Source organism: Nilaparvata lugens, chromosome 14, assembly GCF_014356525.2.
Source record: "Nilaparvata lugens isolate BPH chromosome 14, ASM1435652v1, whole genome shotgun sequence".
Classification (NCBI taxonomy): domain Eukaryota; kingdom Metazoa; phylum Arthropoda; class Insecta; order Hemiptera; family Delphacidae; genus Nilaparvata; species Nilaparvata lugens.
Genome location: NC_052517.1, coordinates 11,083,475 through 11,110,779, shown reverse-complemented (window position 1 = coordinate 11,110,779; position 27,305 = coordinate 11,083,475). Strand labels below are relative to the sequence as shown.

At 36.0% G+C, this 27,305-nt stretch overlaps 2 protein-coding genes across 3 annotated transcripts in view; one reads left to right on the top strand and one right to left on the bottom strand.

The window, feature by feature from the left end:
- Positions 1-27,305, top strand: part of LOC111058137 (sodium channel protein Nach) — a 475,868-nt gene that overhangs the window by 164,769 nt on the left and 283,794 nt on the right. The gene's annotated exons all lie outside the window — the stretch shown is intronic.
- The window catches only part of LOC111048271 (uncharacterized protein DDB_G0283357), a 101,706-nt gene that overhangs the window by 12,594 nt on the left and 61,807 nt on the right, over positions 1-27,305 (bottom strand). The window contains exons 4-6 of one of the 2 annotated variants that reach the window (XM_039440758.1): positions 23,117-23,212; positions 5,055-5,139; positions 306-448 (exon numbers count right to left, since the gene is read on the bottom strand). In XM_039440758.1, coding sequence (XP_039296692.1) covers positions 306-448; positions 5,055-5,139; positions 23,117-23,212 — 324 coding nt within the window. The remainder of the gene's footprint in view (positions 1-305; positions 449-5,054; positions 5,140-23,116; positions 23,213-27,305) is intronic. The other variant, XM_039440759.1, reaches the window with a different exon arrangement.

Here is a 27,305-nt window from a genome sequence, read left to right as displayed (position 1 = left end):
GTTAATGATTGTGGCTCAAAGAATCAGGTGGTTGGGTCATGTGGAAAGGAGGACTGCGGGCAGAGTCCCTAAAATTGTGATGTGGGAAAGGCTTCACAATAGGAGACACAGAGGGAGACCCAGGAAAAGATGATTAGATGAGGTGCTGAATGATGTTAGAAGTTTAGGAGTGATGGTATGGAGAGCAATAGTCAATGATAGAGATGCGTGGAGGTTGAAAGTTGTGAAGGCCAAGGCTCATCATGAGCTTTAGCACCATACAAGAATGCTTGAGGACAAAGATGTGCATATTCACTTGAAAATACCTTTTGCTGTGATTGTTCTAGTTCCCGAATCACCATGATTCACTATTATATTGTCTGCTGCAGTCTCAATGATTCCAAAGAAAGTACAAAGGTTGTCTTTGGAGTAACGTCCATTATTATATTTGGCAAGATTGACTGTAAAGCTACAATAAATTCGAATTGAAATTAACTTGTGAAATCAAATACAATATAATATCAATGCAAAAGCCACATCACACTAGAAAATAAAGTTTATAACGATTATATTCTGTTGTTTCATGTGTGAAAATATATATATTCAGAAATATATATTAGCTTGACATCATGTGTGACTTTCATATAAATCACATGCATAACAATTTAATCTATCATTCAGGTTGGATTGGATTGCAACTACACAGATAGCATATCTCTTGTATTTGCATTACAAATGTTTCAATAATGAGAATTTCTCTTATGATAAGATTAATCAATATTCCAATATCAGCATTTTTTTGATTTAACTACCTTTTGAGCGGCGTAGTTTGATTGAATCATTTCACTCACTCATGCATTCATTCATGATCCCCAGAACTAGAAATCTACTGAACCAAAAACTTTCATATTTGGCATCTTTGTTCAGTTGGCCCTCTAGAGGCACACTACGAACCAATTTTGAATAATCTCAAAAATATGCTCAAAATCTGTGTTTATTCCAGCGGTTTTCTGCGTTTTCACAGATTTCTCAAGAACTAATTGAGATAAAATGTTGAAATTTGGTATTTAAGTCAAGCTAGGATCAAGAAAATCTTTCTTGATAGGACTGCTTCAAGATACCTGGAAGATATGCTCAAGATGATGGTTTTACTGCATTTTCCTAGCGTTCCCCAGCGTTTTTTATGCACTTTGTAAGACTATTCACAAGAACTTATTGATGTAAAAAATGTTCAGATTAGGTACATGAAGAGAGAAATAGCATTGATTCATCCACTCACTCATTAATTCATTCATAATCAACAGAACTGAGGATCTACTGGACCAAAAAATGTGTTCAAATTTGGCATGTATGTCCAGTTGGATATCTAGAGGCGGATTAAGGAACATATTTAAAAAAAAAAAAATCCAAAGATACATCCAGAATCTGTGTTTTCCCAGCGTTTCCTAGGCCTTCTCAAGAACTAATTGTCAGACCATGTTCATACTCAGTAGTTCAGGAACGCTCCAGAACTTCATTCTTGATAGGACTTCAGAATAAGGCCTACGGCAAAGATACGCCAAAGATAGGTGATTTTATTGCATTTTCTTAGCATTCTCCAGCTTTCTTCCTGCGTTTTCTCACATTTTTCAAGAAACAATTGAGAGAAAATGTTCAACCTTGGTACAGAAGCTAAGCTAGGGTCTAGACATTTTGTCTTGGGGACTTCAAAATTACACCAAAGATATGCCCAATCTGGCACTTTTACAGCGTTTTTCAAGCGTTCCTAGCGTTTTTTAGAGTGTTACTTTTCTCAAGTTTCTCTTTCTACAGTGCTATTGCTCCTTTCTCCTCTTATCATGTATCATGACAGACTAGTGATAAGTGTTAAGAATTGTGACAGACAAGTGATAAAGTGATAATAGAATTTTGTAGTTGTCTAAACAGTAAACAGTTATTATTCTTGGTGACATTTATTCTTATACAGTATCCTATTTTTGAGCTAGCAATTTCTATATATATATATATATATATATATATATTATATATATATATATATATATATATATATATATATGACTATGTGGTTATTTCGCTATGTGGTTATATGTTATATGGTTATATGGGTACATATTCATGTTCAACGGATCTTGAAACCGGCTCTAATGATTTGCACGAAATTTGGAACAGAGTAGGTTCATGATATAAAGATTCGTTTGCACTAGGTCTCAACCCTTGGTTAACTCGCTGAAGGACATTGAAAGGATAAATACGTCCTTGGAAAAACAGTTGGAAATTTTGTCGTCAAAGAGAGTGAACAAGTGCATGTGTGTGGGATCATCCAGCTGATCTCACGAGAAGAGAAATTCAGCAAGAGAAACTTATTTTTGTTTATTCCTGTTTTTTTATTTAGAAAACATGTTTACTTCAGAAAGTCCAAAATAGTAACTGGATACTGTTAGTGTAGAATGGTACATAGTATATTAATAAATATTGTAGCAAACATAGTAAATCATATTAAATCGAATTCATAGTATATCTATATTTATTGATGATGTGTTTGTTTTTTGAAGTGTGAATAAATTGTTATTTTGATGAGTGATAGTAGCAGCTTAACCTATATTTTGATTTGGACTGTAGTAGCCTATAAATTTGAAAAGGGACAGTTTTGGGCATAAACCTGTTGTGCCTCCTCATATAACTGTGAAAATAATTGTAGGACTGAGAAAATGAATATGTGATCGTGATGATATTGAAATAAATTAATTATGGGTTTGTGTTTTCATAGAGATAAATTTAGTATGGGTTCATTCGAAAAGTGTAGAATTAGGACTTCAACAATGAGACTTTAGTGATCTTGTAGCTGAATTTTGTGTGTAAATTTTTACCTTGGGAAATTAATTTTTCTGTTGAATAATTTTCTCACATTAAGATTTTGCTAACTTGCATCCGGGAAGACTCCAATTTTATGCAGGGTTGAGGTATTCTCACGGAACTGTGTTTTCGTTAGCGATGGAAAATACACGAGTATTTGGGAATATTTCAAACTTGCATTATTTTCCTTTCCCACGGAATTATGCTCGTCTACACGTGGACCGTTGTCTCGTTGATGGAAGGGGAACATAATTTGCGTGGAATAGTTCAGTTCCAATCAAGCCGTGGTCGAATTCACATTTAAAATCCAGAGGTAGCCTCGGGCCTCGAGGGCTCAAAATTAACGTGTGTGTTGAATTTGTTTGCTGTTTAAGTTTGTTAATATGTATTATTTTTTGCCGTAAGTTAAGTTGAAGTAGTTTATTAATCATTTGAAGTGAATATGTCAATGTTTGTTTAAATTAGTAAGTTATCCGGGAGTAATCAGTGTAGTGAAAATGTCTAAATAGAAATGATTTTATAAATTGATCGATTGTTAGTGCCATTATATTTTCTAGCCCATGCTAAAAACCCTTGAATGACCGATTCCCTAGTGTCAAAAATTTGTAATTGAGAAATGAGTAAAGTCCACGCTACCTTCGTGAACATCCAGTTAGAATCCAAATAAGCAGTTAGCAAAATTTTACAGGCAGTCATCTTGAATTTTTAGAATGTGCAATGAACCGATATAGATTATTTTTGTTATTGTCCAAATTTGAATTAGTTCAATTCATTTAATGACATTTTACAAGTTTAATAGAATGCTGAAGTTTGTTGTTTAATAAAGTCCCATGACTCGCCCTTTAGAATTTAGAGATCTCTTAATTCTACCCCCATTTGGGGGCGTTTACAAAAATTTTTTTACACTCCAGAGCAAAGCTTGGTCCCCCGATATTTTATATCAGTTAACATAAGCTTGTGATAATTCTGTGTAATTATGAATTACTTATGAATTCACTTATGAATTCTTATCTCAAGAATGAAATGTTGTATTGATCTGAAATTTGGCATGAATATTCATGCTATAAAGACTCAACTTTTAAGAATAAAATAAGAATTTTCGATGTGAATTTTCAAAATGACGTTCATTAAAACTTTTTGTTGACAATTTTCACGAAAACCGTTGACTTTACAGAAAATTTACATGAGACAGAAGAGTTAGCAAATTTCATCAAGATTTCAAGGATACCTTATTTAGTAAGATTGGTCGAAGAATAACAGAGAAATCAATTCTTTTCGTACTGCATGCATGATCACTTTTCAGAAGATCATCTGAAAAACATTGTAAAATCAGCTGTATGGCTATATGAAGCCATACCGAGTTTCAAAGCATCATCTTAACTACAACTTAGGCCTATTGGAATTAAAAATGTCATATTGATGTTTGAACGATAAAAGTGGGAATGCATGCAGTATGAAAATAATTAATTTCTCTGTTATTCTTTGACCAATTTTCAAATCCTATTGTGCCCAGAGGGTCTTAACATGTTGTGACAATGGAGCTACTTGTTGCCAGCTGGGTCTTCCTTGGCCACATTTCCAAGACCGCAGGTGCTTTAGATCAGGATCTTCCTCGTGGTCTTTCAGCATGCAAGATGGCAGACCAGATTTCTAAAGTCATAATAAAGTAGTATTTTCAATTTGAGTAGGATTTCCAATCACAACAGTTCATGAGCGAGTTCTTAAACCCAGGGGGCTCCAGATGATAGATAATGTTCAAATTTCGTAGAAAAGTTCAGCAAGGGTCTAAAAATTTATTCTCTATTCAGGACTCAAAATTACGCGGATGCACGCAAGATAGGCGGTTTTACCGCGTTTTCCTTGCGTTTCCTTGCATTTTCTCACTTTTTGCATGAATTAATCAGGAGAAAATGTTCTAATTTGGTACACAGGCTCATTGTACTGGGAGGGTCTTGGAATAACGCCCAAGCTCCGCGATTTTTGAGCGTTTTCCTGCGTTTTCTACTCCTTCTCAATGAGTATTTGTATAGTGGGATATAATAATCAGGACTAAAATAAAATCTGAGGAATTCCTTTTTAATGCCAGTATTGGTAAATAAACTCCTCTTGATGCAAATTATTGGCATTCAGAACGGAGCATTACTGTTAATTGTTTATTTTTTCATGATGCAGAATTTGATTAAAAAAAGTATGGACAGAAAAATAATATTTCACTGACTTACCTTCCAAAAACATATCTCCCAAATGTACTAAAATTATTACTCGCTATTCTTTCCTGGAAAACTTTATCCAATTTTTGTCTTACTCCTACATGAAAAAAATATGAAAAACTTCAAATATACTCAGTATTAAATGATAGAAATAAAATAAATAGTGTTAGTACACAGTACAATAGGCTTCTTCCCAATGTATATGGCTCGGTTCGGTTTCTGTACATTGCCGAAAACGAATGAGACGTTTTACTTTCCTTGTCCTATTACCATAAAGGAGTATTGCTTTTCAAAAAAAATTAAGGTACCCCAATTTCTAAATGACTATACGTTTCAAGGTCCCCTGAGTCCAAAAAGTGGTTATTTATACCTAAAGCAGTCATTGATAAGCTCTATCAACTGCCACAAGTCCCATATCTGTAAAAATTTCAGGAGCTTCACCCCATCTGTGCAAAGTTTGATTTTAGATTTACAATTATCAGGTTTCAGAGACGAGTTTAAATGGAAAATTTCAAGTGGAAGCGATTGAGCATGAAAATGTCTAGTAAAATTTTCACCTAAAGTTGAAAATGTCTCCTCCAATCCCTCTACCAAACACCTTTTCCAGCAACCTCATCAAATTCATCAATCCAGTAATCGCTTCTCCAAAAACTGCATCTACCTCCTTTCATGCAAATTCTGTACTGCCTTCTACATAGGTGGAACCACCACTGCCTTAAACCTCCGAATCAACAACCACAGAGCTTCCTTTAAAAATAATACTTCTCCACCTATCCCTACCTATGGCTCTGAGCACAACAAGAACTTTGAACAATGCTTCAATCTTTAAAGTCAAGGTTCTTGTCACCCTCCCTCCAACAGCCCCCTTCATAGATGTCAAGACAAAAGAATTGACTTTTATTTGGGCGCTTTGAGCTACCTCCATCCCTGGTCTCAACAGACAGCAATAGTGCCATAGCTATCAACTGTATTTTCAATTGAAATAGAATAAAATGAATTTCATCATAAAATTAATTCCTCTGCTATTAACTCTATACAAGATTTTCAATTAAAATAAAATAAATTATATTCCATTCAATTCTATAATTTAATTCCTTTTTCCAATTTGAGTCTAATTTTTTCCTGATTTCTAATTATAAATCTCATCTTTTCTATCAATTCATAAGCTACACCTTCCCAGCTCCGCCCCATCCATGCAAAGTTTGATTTTAGATTAGCAACTATCAGGCTTCAGATACAATTTAAACAAAAGAGTTCGAGTGGAACAGATTGAACATGGAAATCTCTACAGATAATGTTTAGTAACATTTTCACCTAAAATTTTAAATAAGCTCGAAATTCAAGAAAATGTGGTCATCCAATTGCAAACTGTTGGCAACTGCTGATTCTATTAAATGATTCACTATGAAGAGATAGTAGACCTTGTATGTCTCCAGCGTTATTGTCCTGTCACCAGCTGGCTCAGATCTTTGTTTATAAGTAGACTTGAGATGCACGTGAACACTAGCCTCAGGTGATCAGTTTTCATAACAACAAGGAGAGTTGTGTGAGTGCACCACACCAGATTTTTGATCTTGGTGAAAACAAATAACATTTTTAAGAGTAAATTATGATTCAACTGAATCAACTAGAACGGTGACATCAGATAATTGAGGATGAGAAAACTGCGTGAGGTCTACTGTTCACAGAGCTACTAGTAGTATCTCACTGGAGGACTGGGTACAGAACTTTGATAAACTATTAAACCCGGTTCTAACTGCAAATGAAATAATGTATGCTGAACCGTACATCTTGGATGAAATTCTGGACACGCCGATTGTTTTGCAGGACCTGAATAAGGTGCTTGCTAGGAACAAAGATAATAAAGCGCCTGGTGAGGACAGAATAATAAACGAGTTTTTCAAAAATGCTCCCACAGTCTTTATAGAAAAATTAACATACGTTTCCAACCATTTTTTCGACTCTTCTGACTTCCCTGGTTGTTTCAAGGAATCAATTATCTATCCTATTCACAAAAAAGGAGACAGCAATGATCCAGCAAACTTTCGAGGAATATCATTCTGCAATGCAGTGTATAAGCTGATTACTGGAACCTTGCTTGACAGGTTGGAGAAATGGATGACACATCACCAAGTCTTACGCAAATTCCAGGCGGGCTTCAGGAAGTCTTATTGCACCATTGTCAACATATTCAATATAATGAGTATTGTTAACATCAAACTATGTGGTCGTGGGAGAAAAGTATATGCCTTCTTCGTCGACTTCTCGGCCGCTTTCGACAGGATAGACAGGCAGGCGCTGTTTTATAAATTGTCAGTACTAGGAGTGTCCTACAAGATGCTGAATGCACTTCGAAATCTGTATGATTCGTCAACAGCTAGAGTTTGGGGGCATCAGGGGCTGTCGGGAAGATTTGAAACACGAACCGGCGTAAAGCAAGGTTGCCTGATAAGTAACTTGCTGTTTTCTCTGATTTGGAGGATTGGCTGGATTGGGGGGTGTCTACATAAAGCTGTTAGCGTACGCGGACGATATAGTTCTCCTGGCATCGAACAGACTCTCTTTGAGAAGGATGATAGCTGGCTTGGAGAGATGCTGCAACATTTGGAACCTTCAGGTTAATCTACAAAAGTCAAAGATTATGATCAGGAGGAAAAATAAGCAGAAATGATGTTTGGCAGTACAACAATGAGCGACCACTTTGTTGGCAGCAAAAATCTCATTGAATATTTCCAACAGTTTTTTCCACAGAAAAACATTCCCTTCAAATCGAAGTTGGGAGTATTTTAAGCAATGGTGCATTTTACAGTGTGCTATGGCGCTCAAATATGGGGAGGAAAGATGTTTGAGGAACTTGAAAAGTTTCAACATCTCTTCCTCAAGAAAGTTTTCAATCTACCTGTGTGGGCGCCTCTTACTCGAGACTGCACCGCTCCCACTCTTTGTCTACACATTAAGGCTCCACTTCAAGTATATGAAGAGATGCATCAATCTGCCCAATAACAGGTACCCACATATTCTGCTCAACGAAACTGTGGAGAGGAAGGTGTTTGTGTACAGAGACTAAATGGATATGGAAGCGGCTTATGGGGTCTCAGCAATGGAATTCCTTGCGGGTGAGGTTGAGGCTCTTGTCTTCAGAGTCACTGAGCGACTGAGAGAGGGACTCAGGGGCCGACTTCAGAAAAATACATATATTAAAATAAATAAATTAAAAAAATACATATATATATATATATATATATATATATATATATATATATAAATAGCTTGCCAACACCTCCTGACGGCACTCTGCCAAGGAGAAAACACTGACAATAAGGATGTACTGACATTTACTTGATTATTTTCAAAAATGTAATCGATTTGGTTCAATAAAAGCCTTTATTTATTTATTTCATCTATTTAATAAGGATTCAACAATATTTCTTAGAGTATTGTGAAGTGAAAATCTAGAATCTATATGGTGTGGAGAGTCAGCCATCCTGTACCGTGTCAGCTGTTTCCCCTTCCACAGCTTCAAATCAATCGGATCAAAAATACAAAACAATATACATCAATGGATTTGCAATTGAATTGCTGACATTGATTATTTGGCTTATTTTTCTTCAAAATTGCATGCTTCAAATTTGATTGATGAAAACAAAAAAACAAAACGAAAAACCCCTATATTCTTACATATATTTATACCAAATTATTTTTTAAAGGAAACTGTTTGTTTCATTGAGAACATGAATATGACAAATATTGTAGGTCATAATGTACAAATCATTTATTTATTTATAACAAATCGAATGACATATATGATCGATTTTGTTTATTTATAGTTACAGAGATGATTGATTTACTGTTTACTATGTTAAAGGGAGTCAGCCGCATTGGCTGTTTCTCCTTTCACAGCATTAAATCGGATCAATTCAATTCAATCTATTAAAACACACAAAATAAGACAAAGCAAAATGACAAAGAATTACAAAACAAATAAAATACAATAAAATACTGCAAATATTGAAAAAACCATGGGCTTTGTGGTTGGGTGTGTTGGAGAAGAGAAAAAAAAGAGAGGAAGATACCAGGTATGCGACTAGGTGCCACCCTGACTACTTGACACCCTGACTACTTGACACCCCGACTAGTTGTCCCCTTTTAAAACAGGTTTTTAGGTGACAAGTAGATGTGAGCCATACCCGTCTAGTTGTATCCTTTCTGAGGAGGTGATAACTAGTCGGGGGACACCCTGTCACGTGGTTGCGAGGTGTCAAGTTGTCATTTACGGTCGGGACTAGTTGACACCTACAGTCCAGTAGGTGTCAAGTAGTCGGGGGGACAACTTGACGGCAGTGGCATAATTTTATGAGGGTACAAGTAGTCGTCTACAGTCATGACAACCTATCCCCTCGACTCCACTCCACAAGAAATCACCATTCCGGCTTGCTCTTCATTTGAAAGTTGGAAAATGAAGCCAAACTATCAAGTTCTATATGAAAAGGCATTAGGATTCCTAATTTTGTATTTTCAACATCATGTCTTTGTTAGTGAGCCTTTTCAACCATGGTGCAATCAAGAATAAGTATAGAAACAGACTGGATTTTGAAAGAGCCTCAACATATTTGTCTAGCATTAGTGACAAGTTATTTGTTTGAAGTTATTTGTTCGACAAGTTATAAGTTATAAGTTTGACAAGTTATTTTAACTTGTGAACAAGTTATAAAATTTGTTTGGACAGTGTCTGTGAGTGTAGAAGACACAGACACAACTTGAAGATTCTCATTGGCCTTCTTATGGTCTGATTGCAATCTGAGCGCAAGTGTGTATAAATAATTATTTATCCTCATATTAATTACCAGACTTCATGTAATACCTCAGTCTGATAGCTTCAACTGTACCAGACTGATAGCTTCATCTGCCATATCATTGATGAATGAAAATTTGACTGTCCTAGCATTAGGCTCAATTTACTCGTAAACGGTGCGTCTGACGGGAAAATATAACTGAGAAAAATGTGTTTAGAATTGTGTTCTACATCTGGTTCAGTCATCAAAAGGGCTTATTATAATTTTTTTTCTGTTTTCAACTAACTCGAAAAATTTGTCCTAAAAATAGCAAAAACGACGAATATCTCCCAAACCGTGCGTTTCACGGGAAAATGTTACTGAACAAAATGATCCCTCCTCCCTACACCGCGGGGGTGTAAGTCCTGCCAACTGGTTCTCTGTAGGTGACAAGTAGTTGGGGTGAAAACTTGATGCCAGCATGCAAGGTGTCATGTAGACGTAAGCCATCCCCGTCTACTTGTCTCCTTACTAAGGAGGTGTCAACTAGTCGAGGGGACACCCTGACGCGAGGGTGTGTGGTGTCAAGTTGTTGTTTACGGTCAGGACTAGTTGGCACCTTTGGTCCAGTAGGTGTCAAGTAGTCGAGGGGACAACTAGATGGTTACCCAAGATACCTAGCCAACTATTGTTTCCCATGTAATGGCAAAGATTCTAGACTTTAAACAGCTGGAGTCAGAAAATTGGCTTTCTAAAACGAAACGTAGTCACAGTCATTGTCATAGTCATGTTTGAATTAAATTTCGAAAAAACTAGAAAATTGAACACAAAATAAATTAAAGAGAAAATAGTGAGAAGTTTCAGCTATTTTGAATTATTTAGCAATGTCTAATTTCGTCAAGAAAAAACGTTTCCAATTATAGAAATGAGAAAATAAAAACTACAACTACTGTTATGAAAGCTGCCACTACGGCCCCGCCCCGTTTTGGAAATAGTCTGGGCGCAAATGTCATTCTGTGGTCATTTTTGGGTAACAGCCGTGGAAGATGTCTCAATTTCTTCGTTAGGTCTAGCAGAATAAGGATCGTTATTGACTCACCCATTTTCATCATTTTTGAGCATATAACAGGATAAAATTGTAATTGGATAGGAAAAACAATAATTGTGATGATTTATCATTATTAAAAACATTTAAACTGACAGCTGGATTATTAATTGCAATACTCATTACCCAAAGTAGGAAGACAGTTGGTCTACTGTCTACTGACTTTGCTTATTATCTACACGGCAAAGCCCCCTGCCTATTGTGAAAAGTGAGTAAAAAAGAATTATTCACAAAGAATACTAATTTTATTTGAAGAATGTGCTGTACCTAAGAATTGGAATAAAAATTATAACGCTGTAAATGAAATAAGCTAATTGAAGACCTCAGTATCAAGATTTGAACCTCAGATTTGGTACATTTTGGAACATAATATCATCTTCTTCCCCACAGCTCATTACCTCAACATCATCAATTTTTCTTTCTTTGCTTGCATCTTCCATAATGCCTACCTCTTTCTGCTTTTGCCACTCATGCAACCTTTCACCACCCTTATTTTTAGGCTTTTAGGCTTTTTACGTAACAGGCGTTTTTTGTTCCCCATTATTACTAACTGCACTCAAATTCAAAAAATAAGAACACACTGCTGAACAATAAAACTAAACAAAGTTTAAACACTAAAGATTCAACAAAGACAAACTATGGGTAATTCAACAAATAGATAAACAAAACAGCTTCAACTTCCTATAATTTTCTTCCAATTAAACAACTATTATTGTAAGGAACTGTAAATCACCTGTAACAATATTTATTGTTACAATTGAGAGTGATGAGAATTATGCGAATTAGCCTGAGAAGTTAGCCTGTTGTGAAAATGGATTTTGCTGTTTTGCTTTTCGGCGTTGTGTTGTGTTGACTCTGTAAGTGTGTGTGTAGAAGCTATGATCCTAAGAATAACATCAATTTTCCTGGAGCAACAGCTTAGTTCATAACCCTTGCTTTTCTGCGTTGTGTAGTGTCGACTCTATAGGTGTGTGTGTAGAAGTTGTGGTACTGGGAAGATCAACGATTTTCCTAGAATATCAGTCTGGTTCACGACCTTATAAGGCAAGGAATTTATAGCTGTCAAGGAAAAATAGCTGTCACTTGGTGGGAGAATGTATCTTAAATTGTAGTTGTTATGTTCCTTTCTATTGGTGGAAATTTTTCTAGAGAATAGTGGCTACCAATCACAGTTGGTGTTGGTTGGCTTCCCATCTAGTGAGGCCGTTTGCAGCTGGCAATACGAGAAAAGCGAAGTGCATTCACTCAGCGTCTGTCCTCTGACATAAGCAGTTCTAAATGTAGTCTGTTCAGAACTTTGTGTTAATCATGGCTCTCATGCCAGCTTTAGGCCTTTTTAGTATTTGGCTCTGGAACCTTTTGTTCCAGTAGCATTTTTAGTTTTTTCCGCCTCAGTAGTTGCTTTAATTAAGGAGAGAGAGAGAGTATCAAATTGTCACCTCACAATGGAGATTTTCCTCCTATAACCGCTACTAAAGGTACGTCATAGATTTATAATAATAATTAAGGAAATGATTATCGATGAAAGCTTCCATCAGAGTGTTAAATTTGTTGTGATAGATACATTTGAGTGTAATATGTAGAAATGTAGAGTATCATTCTGAAGAAGGAATTGAGAATGATATTTTTATTTTAAATTATTTTTGAAGAGGAAGCTATCAACCCAAATTTCAATTACTGTTGTTTAAATCCAAAATGACTGATGTTTATAGTATATTATTATGAGTTCTATCAGTATTTTTGTTATAGATTTTATTTGTCTTTTGATTCTAATGAAAAGTTTTCATGATTATTTAGGAAACACCTATCATTTAATTTATTCTTTTAAAATTACACCATATATGTAATTTACGTAAGAGAACTGACTAAACTAACAACAATACTCGAAATACCTTGTAATGAAAAGTAATTCAATCAACTTGTGAATTATGTAGGCCTATTATGGAATAACTATGTACTCATCACTTTGTGTATAGGGCATAACCCTGATTACAAATAATTTCTATTCTATTAAATCAAGAGATTGAAGTAGGTAATGTCTATTTATGTTTTAAAGTAATAAGTATTGATTTGAGTTTTATATAACCTAAAATAGGTTGATTTTATTATATAACTGAAGTTAAGTTAATTTGTGTTATCCTAGTTTATTTTTTTATTCTAACAGCGGTGTAAGTACGGGAACATCAAGTATGGGATCAACGTACGAATCCATCAATTCACGGGTTCATGAACGTGTGTCTTTAAGCCGCTGAGACGCCTCTGAAAAGATGGCCGTCCTAGAAGCTTGGGGTATGCTGTCTCCTGTCCATCTGGACGTGTAGAGCTCGATCACCGAGCCTAGATTCAAATTGAAGAAACGGCTATGAGGTAACAACTTTTTTCCAAATTAAACGAACGTCCCAGGAACTCCGGATGTGACAAAATGGGTTTTAGTGACGACAGACTTTCAATCAATTAAAACGTGTGGAATTAGACTTTTTGTTGAATCGTAATTTTGAGATATTATTGGGGATAGATAGATTATTTATTTTATAAATTTGGTTTGAGTAATAGATTTTCGGTTGTATCTTTACATTGAAATGTGAGGCCATATTTTCTCTGTAAGGATCCAGCTGGGAATTTCAGTTTTCTTTAAATTTATTAATAATTATAATCTTCTAAACTACTAAAAGTTGAATGAGTATATGAATTTTTAAAGGTCCCTTATTGATTAAATTAATGTTTTAAAATAATTCTCATCTTAAAGTTGTAAAGGATCAAATGAAGTTTCAAGGACCCTAACCTTTTCTAAATTTGTTTTGATGACATATATTTTTGAATAGTTTTTTCCAAGGTAGTATTCCATGATGTGATACTTGAGGAATGTTTGTCTTTGCAGCTTTCATGATATAAAGATACAGAATAGTTATTATTGGGGATCATTAATATTTGATAATGTTTTGATAGTGTTTTAAAGTTTCCAAGTGTGTTCTAAGAATTTTATGAATCTTATGTTGATCTTTTCTTAAAATATTTATTGTTATTTATGATTAACTTCTGAGACATACCTATGATAATTTTCAATTCTTCTTTTGAAATTAGAGTCCTTTAAGCTTCTTATGATTCAATCAAAAACGTTTTCAATGTAGAGCATACAGAGTAGGTTATTACCGAATTATCTATATCAGAGATAACTTTCTAAATTTAGTAATTTTATTTTCGGTTTTCATGATGTAACTTCTTTGTTTTATTAATTGTTGAATTTAACTGTAAGAGGTGACAATATAGTTGATACCTTCTCTCTATTTCGTTGTCTCTCTTGTCATTTCTGGTTTCCCGTTCTCTAGCACTAGGTATGTTTATCAAGCATCCCTTTTATTAAGTTATATTGTGTGTGCTTCTAAATTCTAAATTCAAAATTAACTTTCTAAATTCATAGCACAGCACACACCTCACTCGTGGACGCAGCAGAAGACTAGAGTGAACAACCAAACATAATCCACAAGAAATATTCAGATTTGACATTATGTGAAATTTGAGTTCCCTCCAAAATGAGAGTGAGCAAGCGACCGAGCGTGCTACTATCTTACGGCAGTCTGCTGAACTACTACGACAAACCAACCGTCACACTCAGTGGTCCTTTCAGTCAATTCATGCATTACTTTTGGAATCTCTCACGTATACAGTTTACATCGGATCTTGTTGAAAAAAATTGCATTGGATAAAGAATTTAATTGAGCAAGGCATGTGTGTTTTCAAATTTCAAATATTCCTTCCAAAACCCTAGAAAAAATTTCAAACTCTGAAAAGTTTATTTTTTATTTAATTATAGGAAGTAGTTTTTAAATAAAAAAAGTAACAAATACATGCTTTGAAGAATTTTATTCTGTTTTCAATTATGTATAATACATAAATTTCCGTCCATAAATAACAATGCTAAACGTTCCAAAATATAGCATTGATCTTATGGGACATTCAATCCAATATGGCGGTAGATGACCCGCACTCTTAATGGCAATGTCATATTTTTACAAGGGTACAAGTAGTCGCCTATGGCCAAAATGACCAGGTGTCAAGTAGTCGGGGTGACAACTAGACGGCTACCCAAGATACCTAGCCAACTATTGTTTCCCATGTAATGGGCAGGCAAGGAAGAGAAGAGAGAAGTGATGACGAAAAAAGGGAAGGGAGAAATGGTGGGAAGGAAGAAAAACAGAGGAATAGGTATGCAAATAAAAGTGAGCAAGTCCACTGAAAAATTAAAAAAAACTAATGGAAAAACAATGCTGGAGCAGAAATATTGAGTCTTATATATCTAAATGGAAGAAGAAATTACTGTATGTCCAGTATTTTATATCTAGTTTAATTTCTCTGCTGATCTAATTGTCCATGATAAAGTGATTTGGAATAAGGTTCATTATTTTAGTACCTATGTAAATCAACTGCCTCCTTTTACATTTAATATTAGTGTTATAGGTTACATATTTGTTAGCAGTGGCTCTTAGATTATAAAAATTAAGAGTAGAGTTTAATTTGAGAGGAAAATCGGATTCATATTTTATTGAGTACTCAATTACAGTTTTTATGTATAATAAATGTATAGTCATGACCTCAAAATCACTAAAAGCCATATCCGTTGGATAGAACCTGGGTTTGCTTAACATAGTTTTAATTATCAGTTTTTGTGCTACAAATAATTCAGCAATGTGACAGTTGAAACAGCCTCCCCAAACAACTATGCCATACTGCAGAATTGACTTGACTGGAGCATGATACATCATTTTCGGGTAGTTCTTATTAGGAATTCTTTCAACTTGGTGAAATTTAAAATATAAATATCTCATTTCTCTTCATATGTATTTAATTTGAACATCCCATTCAAGGTTTTCATCAATTATGATTCCCAAGTAATTATTATTAGTGACTTTTTTAATGGTGGGACAATCACAATTACCCAAGTTTAAATTGCACTGAGAATGGAGTCTCAAATCTTGATTATCGTTAGGCTGCCCTACTCTATTCGCAGAGAAAGTTATGTATCTTTGTCATAGAATTTGTAAGGTGTGCACATAATTCTGGAAGCAACTGCCTTGTAAATGATTATTTCAAAAGCTGGATCACCCGACTCTCCATCCTCAATCCTGAATCTCTTAACCCGATCAGTGCCCTCAACCAGTGAAAAGCCCACAAATATAATCTTCTCCTTGCCCAATCCTAGCAGAGACAGTTCTTGGAGTCCGCATTTGAATTCACACCAATAGCGTTCATGTGTATCAAGAAAGTTCAGTACAATTTTCACATCCTTGTTCTTCCAGTCAGGAATCTGTTGGAGATCCACAATGGTGACCATGCTGTGTCCACGCTTGAAGAATGTCTTCAACAACACTTGTGTGTCATCAAACAGCACACTAAACTTGATCGGAAGTCCAGGTGCACAATGCTGCATCATAACTTTGTTGCTTCCATCCTTGATATTCTTCATAGTGTGGGTGAAGACATTGGTCAGGAACTGATGCACACATCCATTGCTGACAGCTGTATTTTCCAATGGATTGTGAATATCACCTCTTCTATAGAGAATGCTGTCCACACATACTGCATTGACAACTGCCTGTCATTTATCCCGAAGTCTGGAGCAAGCACAAATATAAGACTCATGATCTGGACATGATTCCAAATGTCCTGCATCATTGAAAAAGTCTGTCAACGAGATAATACCATGATTATGTAGTTCCCCCTCAAGCTCAATCACTGCATCCCACAGATGTAGCTCACTATTTGACAACATGTTGCAGTAGACTGAATACCTCTCAGTGCTGACAAACCTTCTTATACCAAACAGAGAAAAGTGGTGGTGGGGATAACTTTTCCTGTTTCAACAGGTCTATGATGATGTCACCCCATTATGACTCACTTCTCAATTCCTCTTTATCATTAGTAATGTAGGAAGAAGTATCTTATTCTATATAATTTGAGTCTTCAAACATAAATTCTCTATGGTGTAGTGGTTAGCATGTCAGCTTTCCAAGTCAGAGGTTCCAGGTTCGAATCCAAAGCGGTAGAGGTAAGTATTAAAGGTCAGTATCAACAGAACCAGAGGATATATTTTTTTGTATATAGAAGTCTGAACACTTCACTAGTGGGTAGAGAAGAGAAAACTATATTTTTATTTTTCCCAAATGCATTTATTTTCCATTATAAAACAGAATATATATATTAGTTATTGAAAATCCTCTTCTATATTTTGTGGTTTCCTGATAGACCTCTGCCAACCTCTCCTCTTATTCTGGAATGCTGCATACTCCAACAGTTTGTACAGTATCCCGAAAAGCAGCACTGTAGATAGATATTAGTAGAGCAGGGTCTCCTGAACAACCCTCAGTAACTCTCAACTCTTCACACGTCCATCATCTCTGCAGTATGAGAATCCTATGAAGGTTACATTCCTGTTGTTGCTGATAAGAGTTAGACTCTTGTCACCACATTCAAATTCACACCAAAACTTTTACAAGAAAGAGGATGTTCAAATGCCAAAGTATGAACTCCATCATCCAATATATGTCTCTTTTCATCAGCATTTCTTGGTGCTTTTTTCTTCTAAACTAGCATCATGATTCGATGCTTCCTGGTACCAAACATCACCTGCTTCCTAGAGATTTCTTTGTTCTCATAGAGACAGTCGAGATAGTCCTGAAAGGTGATGTATTGTTCAGCATCTGGGTGGGATTTCAACAGTTCTTTCCCAAGTATTGGTCTTCTCACTCCTTTAGCTTTCTTTATCAAACCACTCTTCAATTGACTTGGATCTTTGGTGAAGCATCTGCAGGCATACTGCTTTGATCATAGACCAACATATTCATGAGGAGCTCTGCCAGCATATTCATCCTTGAACTTTCCAAGTACAATCTTGTTTGTGTCTGAATGGCATGGGTGGTCAGTCGGATACTCAGATGTATCAAAGGTGTCTTTCAGTTGCTGGTTGTTGATGATGTCATTGTAGAGGTTCTCAGTTATCACAATGTAGAATAAGCTGTCCATATCCTGGTAAAGCAGTTGCAGGTTCTCTTTGTATGTGGGTTTCATCACATTGTAGTGGAATTGATACATAAGGATTTTGCTAATGTCCAATACTGACAAACCAATGTGGATAGGTTTGTTCAGCTCAACTTTCTCCTTGTGCAGTGTCACAGCACAAATGTTCTCACCAAAGATGATGCAGTCCTTGTAGGTTGGTCGGGCAATCGGTTTCCTTAGACGTTTCTCATTGTTGACAAGCTCCATGTTCATACGCTTCCAAACATTCTCCATCATCTTGCCAAAAACTGCATTGTTCATCAGTTTCAAGAATTTTTTCTCAAATTTGTTGCTTGACTGTTGTCGAAGTCTGGTGTTTAGCATGATGTAGGGTGCTAGGAAGTCCTCCTGCTCAAACCTTACATATAGTTCAATAAACTCCTGTAAAACTCCTGTCAACAAACTTAAGAGATTTTCAATCCATGTTGTACTGCTTGCTTGAGGGTGCGGTAATGACATACATATCATTCACAGTTGTTTAGAGTTGTAATCAATCTCAACAATCCTGATTTTGATGTTTTTTTATTCTCAGCTAGGAATGGAAAATTGTTGTGGGAGTTGTGTAGCTCAGCAGGGTACTCAACGTCCATCTCCAAGATGTAGCCAATCTTTTGAACATCCCCAACACCATCAATACCTCTACTCACCTCTACTCATCTTTCTCCATCCACTGGAATTTCCGGCATGGGAGTGGTTGACACATCGCCCAGCCATACAGATTGTTTGCACCTGTGTACAGAAGATATGATGTGGGCTTCTCGGGGTCTACAGGTACTCCTGTGTAGGCGTTGTTGGCAATGGCATGTCAATGAACACATGTTGTTATTCCACCTCTGATGCCTCATTTAATGAACATACACATGTTGTAGACAGTTAGGTGTTCTAGTTCAACTTTTGTATACTTTAGCATAACATCAAAGGAGAAGCCTAGTGATGTGAAGTAGTGAGCACAATCCAAGTTATAGTTTTTCAAGCACATATCTCTGAAGCTTTCAAAGACATCAGCCAGAAGGTGAACATCTGTTTTGAGATATAGATCACTGTACTCTCTCAATTGCAGTAAAATTTCTCCCACACTTGTTGAGCATGTTCATATGCCTCATCACTGATGTGGCTGTCAGTTAGCTTGCTGAAAAACTTTTCCTTTGGTGGTAGTGAGGTCTCCTCTAGTTTCTTCCATGAGTCACAATATTTGTAGGGGAACACACCCTTTCTGGAAACCAATTCCAGTTTGTCTCCAAATTCTCTAGCAGTATGTGGTAACACTGGTGACAATTCTTCAGTAGACTTGACAAGGTTGGTGACTAGGTTGTCCAAGCTGTCTGGTGTGAATCTGAAGGTATCAATGAATCATAGGTGCAGTTGCTGGGAAATTTGTTTGGTAAATGATATGTACTTTTCTGATGTGTTTGGGATGACAGACAGCTGCTTTTTATTGGTTCCAAGGTGCGGTATAATCAAGTGAGTGTCATAATTGGAAGAGTTGTGAAGAAAAACAGGGATGAATGTTGTATGACATCTTTGAAGGTTGCACTTGTTGCACAGAGCATTCTGGTAGACCCCTGTTATATGAAAATGGTCATACACCTTGTCATCATTGAATGGCTTCTCGCAGGCTTCACAGTTGGTGGCAGCATTGTGACTGGCTTCCAGTTCAAAAAGTGGAAGCATCTTTATTTGATGATGATTGATTGCCTCATTTAGATCTCTTGCATGCATGGTCAGAGTCTTGATGGAGTGTTCAGCTGCATCAGGTCCTCTGTAGACAATTGGTTCCTGAGGGACGAGGTTGGTGATTGATAGCCATGATGGAAATAAGTCTTTATCTCTAACAAAGTAGAGGCAGTAGCTCATTGCAGTTTGGCGCTGGATCACTTTGGTTGCCTTCCCAAACCATTGCTGCTCTTCCTTGGGCTTCTCCAGTAGACATTCAAAATCTGCATAGGTCACCAATGGTAGTCTAAATTTATCCAAATGTTTCTCAAATTTCATTGTTGGTGAGCTTCCATCTTTCTTGAGTTGAGGCATGATGATCCTAGCAGTCTGGTTGTTGGCACAGTACTCCTCATGATCTCTCATCCTCTGCTCCCCATTATTGTTGATGGTGTAGTGTGTAAAGCATCTATAACAAATTATGATGCGGTGCTGGTGTTTAGTGAGCTGAGATCTTACAAGTTTATCAAAGTTTTTTTATGAAACAGTAGTGACTGTTGATATTTTCCTCTTCTTCTTCTTCACAAGTAGTAGTGGTAGCTTCACTGCTGTCCTGAGTTGTGGAGGTGGTGGCTTCACTGCTGTCCTGAGTGGTGGTGGTGGTGGCTTCCCTACCATCATTGTCATGGAGAAGTTGTGAATTGAAATGATCCTCCTTTATTTCTTCTGCAACACGTCTTGGATAGATAATACATTTGGAATCTATTCCATATATATATTGACAGTTACACTCGGATTATCTCTCTCAAAACGGTCAATTTGATTGATCGTGGTGGATAAGGAAATTCTGTTGAAATTGTATTTTTCAATGAGCTGATGATATCTCTCATTGATTTGTTGAGGATTTGCTCCTTGCACAAGTTTGGCAAGGATTGCCCACTTGAAACATTGTTGATCGCTATTCTTCGGATTGATGATGGTTTTTCTTGATGCTATTCTGGCAGACAGTTCAATGTAAGAAGATCCTCAAAGTGGTTTGTGCTTGCTTATGGGTATGAGGAGACCATCGATGATGAGAAGACTCCATCCACTAGAGTTGCCCTCGAACTTGGCCTCTTCTTCCAACAGCTTCTTGCATGCCTCCATGATAATTCCAGCAAGATCATTGATATTGAATATGGAATACTTCGGTGTCTTGAAGACTACGTTCTGAAATTATTCCTGCTCAATGTTCTTCTCATCAAGGTGGCTGCATTGGTATGTAGCCTTCAACACCAGGTTGACTTTGATTGGCCCATGTGTCTGGAGCTCCTGACTTATCACATCAACGATCTTTGTCTGCAGGCTGTTTAGTAGAGAGTGGAAGTCCTTTGCTGGGTTGGGTGAAGAGTTGTTGTTGTAGAAGAGTGTCCAAAGGTTGTTGTTGAAGGCCTCCTCCAATGTATGAAACTCTCCTGATGAGCTGCTGGTCTGCTGGCATCTTGTAGCTTTATTCATCTGTAACATATGTACAAGCAGATTAATAATAGGAAGCAATGACAGCAATTATCTAGAGTGACACAGTCATCTTGAATGACATGTATTGCACTCAATCTAGATGTTAAGCATACAATTACTATATATGCTACTGAGAACCAATCATATGATGATAGTATGTTCAGAAAAAACAATGTTTGAAATCAATATTTTGAGGTTAGGTTAGGAGGTTAGGTCAGAAGAAGTTACTAGTAACTTCTGCAGACCTAACCCAACCACAGTTCATTGTCTACAATCATATTGATCTGTTGACTTATTGTTCATAGAGCTCCACAGCCAGAAACATACTTATATGCAAACATATATTATGCATTACATTATGAGGTGACATACTAGAAATCATTAAAATAATATGAATCTGCTGACATTTTGCTTATAGAGCTCTACAGGTATGAAGACTATTATTTACAGAATCTACTATGCAATGAATAAAAGTGACACTGAACATAATAAATTAATCATATAAATATCCATTTTTATGAGTAGAATAAGAAAAATTTCTTCATATAATAAAAACACTTGTGTACTAACCTTTTTTATAAAATTGAAGATCAAAATGGCGGCGGTGTATCCTAGGATACTTTTTCACAGTATGTGTGGCTGTGTGCTGAAACACTGGGATCTAGAACTGAACAGGGGAGATGTGTCTTCTATGGCTCTTAACTGAACACTGATGGTCCCCCCACTGTTGTACATTATATATGTACATTATATATATATATTGTATATATAGTGCGTCCCCCCACTATATATACATTCCAGAGTGAGTGGGAGGCCTTCTGATTTATTTTTATTATTTTTTATATATTTTTGATTTTTCATTATTAAATTTTATTAATTATTTTTTAATTACAGTATTTATTTTTCTTTATTTTTTCCTAATTTTTCATTTTATTTTATTAATTTTTTTTTTTCTTTTTTGAAGTTTTGACCTTGACCTTGACTTTGACCTTGACCTTTGACCTTGGTTAGGTTAGGTTAGGTTAGGTTTGTTTGGATAGGTTAGGTTAGGTTTGTTAGGTTAGGTTAGGTGGGGAAGTCTGGCACATGGTGTGCCAGAGTCGCCATTTTATATCTTCTCTCGGTAGTACTGGCCGTTTACAGTCTGGCCGGGTGGCACAAACTCTTTGTGAACGGCCAATACTTAAGAGGGGTGCTCCATTGACTAACCGCCCAGTTTCTTTGAGTCCGTCCGGGGATTGCCGATTGCCAACTACCAGGGAGCATTCAGGGATTGGAAAATCTGGTATCACCGTGTTATCGACTCCAATGGGGACTACTTTGAAGATTTCTGAAGAAAATCGTTCATATTTTTCCAATAAAAAATTTTCCTGAGGTCAGTCCAGTTACTTATCATACAGACCCTGTATATCAATGGATTTACAATGGAAGTGACTACATTGATTATTTGGATAATTTTTCTCAGAAATCACTTGCTTGGAAGCTGATTGGAGGAAACAAAACAAAAATCATATAAAAAACCCTTAATTTTAACATATATATGGTATTATTTTATCAAGAAAACTGTTAGTTTTATTGAAAATTAAATAGAACTAATATTGTAGTCAATAATTTAACGAATCGAATGACATAATAGAGCTCTTTCTGATCAATGATTATTATAGAGATAATTGATTTCCCGTGATTACCTGCAGTTTTCAACTTATTTGAGGGATGCTAGGGAGGAAAGCTCAAAGGGGACTTTTGGGAGAATGACCCTCTGGGAGGTTCTATCTATGGTGAGAGATTCAACTTTGATTTAATTTTTGGAGAGAAAATATCTTCATTGACTGGACTATATGGAATATGGAGAAAACATGACATTTGAAGCTAATTTGTGTTTGATCCAACCACAAAGAATTGTAGGTCATTTTACGGGGGTAGGGAAACATCCCCATATCCCTCCCCCTGGATACACCATTGACATGAGAGATAACATGGAATTGAATGCATACCTTGGTCTTCGTTATAAAGTTTTGTTTTTTTCATGTTATAATAATCTACGGGCGAAATCCTGCGATCTTTGTTTGAGTCCATTATCAACAATAAATCTGGAAAAAATTGAATATTATAATGATTTTTTTGTACAAATTGTATTCCATATATTATTGACATTAAAAGCTCAAGAAATTGAGAAAAATCTTGTCAAGGTGGAATAGAAAGATGTTGTCAATTCCACAAAGTTTGATATCATTTTTCTATTTCACCTTAATATGGAGAAATTCCACAACATCTCTGTGAAAAGTGTTAATTTTATAAAAATCTTGTCAATTGCTAGGAAAGATGGAAACACGCTTTTTTACTTTACAACAAACTCAGGCCCAGTTGCACAAAAGCCGGTTGAATTTCAATCTCTCATTAATTTCACGAGAACCAATAAGGGCCGGTTCTCGAGCTCTGGATTTAGCTAAGTTCCAGACTTCAAACAGCTGGAGTCAGAAAATTGGCCTTCCATAACAGGGCATAGTCATAGTTTTAATGATAATCTTCATTTTCTCATTTGTATGATTGGAAAAGTTTCTCCTTGACAAAATGAAATATTTCTAAATAATTCAAAATATTTGAAACTTTACACTTTTTTCTCTTCATTTATCTTAGTGTTAAATTATCTAGTTTTTCAAAATTCAAATTGAGCATTGACTACGACTACACTCTGTTTCGGGAAGCCAATTGATTATCTGACTCCAGCTGTTCCAAGTCAGGAATTTAGCCGGATCCTAACCTCAGAAACAGGCCCTTAGAAGTTTCAAAAAGACGGCTTCTCTGTTTGGTTCTTGTGGAATCAATCACGACTGAATCTTAACCGGCTTTTGTGCAACTGGCACTTATACTTAAAGTCCACGGTCGCCCATATTTGCTGGATAAGTTAAAAAGTCAGTTGAAAGGTGATGATGAGAATCAAAATAGGACGGATTCATGTTTATGCCTGTTTATGTTTTTGAAGGGAGGGATTCAAAGATTCGAAGGTTAAGAGAGAGAACCTCACATGTCAAAGGAAGCTTATTGTGTGTCCCAAAGCATGTTAGTTAGGCAAACCAACTCCTGTGTCTTTTACAAGGTCCAGGAGTTTCTTCCCTATACCAACATCCCATTCCTCACCTGGCTGCTTGCAGCCGAATAGAGCCCTTCTTCTAGCTCCAAGACTTTCACAATCCGGTATGATATGCTTAGCAGTCTCTTCAGACTGGTTACAAAGCCTACACATCTGGCTTTCATTCCTGAGTCCAATGGTGTGGAGATGTTTCCCGAAGTGGCCATGTCCAGTAATCAGAGCAATCACCTGCTTGACCTGACCTCTACCCAGACTCACCAGCCAGCTGGTGAAGCGAGGGCTTGTGTCTGCCAGCAGCCTTTTGCCAAGTGCTTGACCAGGATGACCCTGCCATTGCAGGGAAATGTGTTGGAGTCTTGGAGGTTGGTAGCACTGGTTGCCTTGAATGGTCGCTCTAGTGTTGTGTCTATAATTTTTCGTATTTAATTGTGTTTTCGGTAGTTCTACATCAAAAATTGATAAATTGTTCAGAGAAGTTTGTAGTAATGTGTGAGTAAGTATGTAGTCATTGGGATTCGAATCATTCAGTAATGGACTTCTGTTTCTAACCTACTTGTCAGTGCAAGAGAATCACTATTAGAATACACCTTTTTGAGCTTGATGAACTTTGAACCCCCTGTAGTGAACCTAACAAATATGAATTTACCCCTAAAAAAACTGAGGCTAATAATCATTCTATTGTGAAGAAATATGTAAGAAGGAATACTCCTCAACATTGCTGTTTTCCGTTTCAATCTCTACTTCATCTATTGCTCAATTGTTGCATTTGAATGTCTTCTGTACATCTTTGGAGCTATCCTTCGTGCTATTAGTTGGGTCATCACTCACACTATCTCTCTTATTCAATATTCTGGCTTGATAATTCTTCCTTTGTAGTTTCTAGCTGCTTTCAAGTAGTTGCAAGTGGTATTCAACTTCATAGCATACTCCTTATCTTGATTGCACACCAGGACGATAAGTGCTGGCTGACATAACTGCTAGCGAAATAGTAGCAACCCCAGGTTGCTAGGACAATGCTGACTGTCAGCAGTGGACACCTGTTCTCTTATCAGTGAACTTTCTCTATCCGGTGTTTAAATTTTTCAAAGAAGACAATGAAGACTCGACGAATGCACAAAAATCTGGTTTGTGCTCAATTGGAGCTCAACAGCTTAAATGGAGAACTAATCAATGCATACGTCATTGAGTTGGCAGTTGTCATTAGGGAAACACTCTCTATGATTGCCAAAAAATATTCCAATGACGCTATAATTGATTTGATCCCACATGTAACCAGGGTCTTAAACAAACTGGTCATTTCACTTTCGGACAACTGCGAATTAAGAAACAATCTGTCTGAGCTCTCAGAGGAAAATAGGCAGCTGTCCAAACTATTGGGTGATGAGAGGAATAGAAGAAAAGAATGCTTCAAAGATTCATTGATTAATGAAGGGAAAGCAGATGAGGAAATAAATTTCCTGAAATCACGAATTGTGAATCTAGAAGCATCTAAACGCAGTTTGAGTGAAGAGTTGAAAAATAAGAATGCAATTATAAATATTTTTCAAACTGATGAAACTCTGATGAAGTCCTCGTCGGAGTTTCATCGGTTTCTTATAACAGTGAGGGGCTCACTGTTATAAGAAACCACACACAGTTATAAGCCAACCCACAGTTGTCAGCCCAGAGTCGTTCTGGATTCCTGCTGGTCTCCAGAATCTTGGTTCAAGGTTCTCATCCTGATCTGCACCATCTGCGTGGACATGCTGGTGCTCGTCTCCACCTGCTGTTGCTTCAAACTTTCTGAGCAAAGTCCTATATTTAACATTTTTGATATTCTCACATCACGTCAACTATAGCAAAATATCCACTTTGGTTATAGATCTTGTGCTATCTCTTCTAAATTGGATATTTTGATTTTAAAGTATATTTGCTCTATCTTCCCACACTTGTCTTAATTTATCAGTGAATCTTATATTCAATATTATCTCAATATTCAGTGAATTTTTTTAATTGAGTGTTTTCCACTAATTTTAAATCTTTCATCTTCCATTGGTGATTGTATCCTTTTGGTTTTAAAATTGACAATATTAGTAACCTTCATTTTGAATAATTGTTATTTGTTTTTTAATTATTAATTTCCATATTAATGTATTCTCATTTTGATTTCTAAAAGTTAAAATAGTCTCAAACTCATTCAATTATTTTGGTTATCTATAAAGTACCCACTCGATCTCATGATTTCAAATTCATATTGTTTTATTGTAAATCAATCTTTGAATATTTCAAAGTATTGAAAGTGTTTAAACATCACTCCTTTATCTGGTAATTATTTAAATTCAAACAAGCAATTAGAACCATTCTTTTACTTACATTCCACTTATAGTGTATTTTTATTTAGTTTCCTTTGTGTCAGTTCAGTCTCTTGATTCTTGCACTTTTGCAGATCTTGTCTTTGTATCGATTATTAGCTTAACTTTGTGACTACTGTTTGTTCAGTTTATCCATTCTAAATTTATTGTAGAACTTTGGTAATCGTTCACCATTCATTTAATTACTCAATTGATCACATCAATGATTACATCAGTTTATTTACATCAATTTTTAATTACTCTTGTATTTGTTACTTGAGCACTTTTCAATTTGAGCATTTTAATTGTAATTTTTCAATATTCAGTAACTTTCATTATTCATCAAGCCTGTTTTTTAAATTTGTTTTTTAATCGTTCACTGTTCTAAAATGCTCATTGCTCTTTCAGTTATTTTGCACTACAAACATTTTAATTAAATTTGTGATTATATTCAACCTTTCATTTGGTATTTTTATTTCAATCTCAATCTGAGTTACCATTTGCTGTACATGCCAATTTGCTTTTATTCAATTTATATTATGTAAGCACATTGGATCTTTCCTCCTTTCAAATTTATATGTGGATTTTGTTGGTCTCTGATTACTTCACTAAATTTCATAACCTTAAAATTCACCCCTTTATACAGTCCACTCTTTTGCTTAGACAAATTTCACAGTTTTAGAAAGGGGAAGTCAACAATTGAAGCCATGCAGTCAGTTGGTACCATGGTCGAGGATGGCTTCAATAGGAAGAAATACTCAG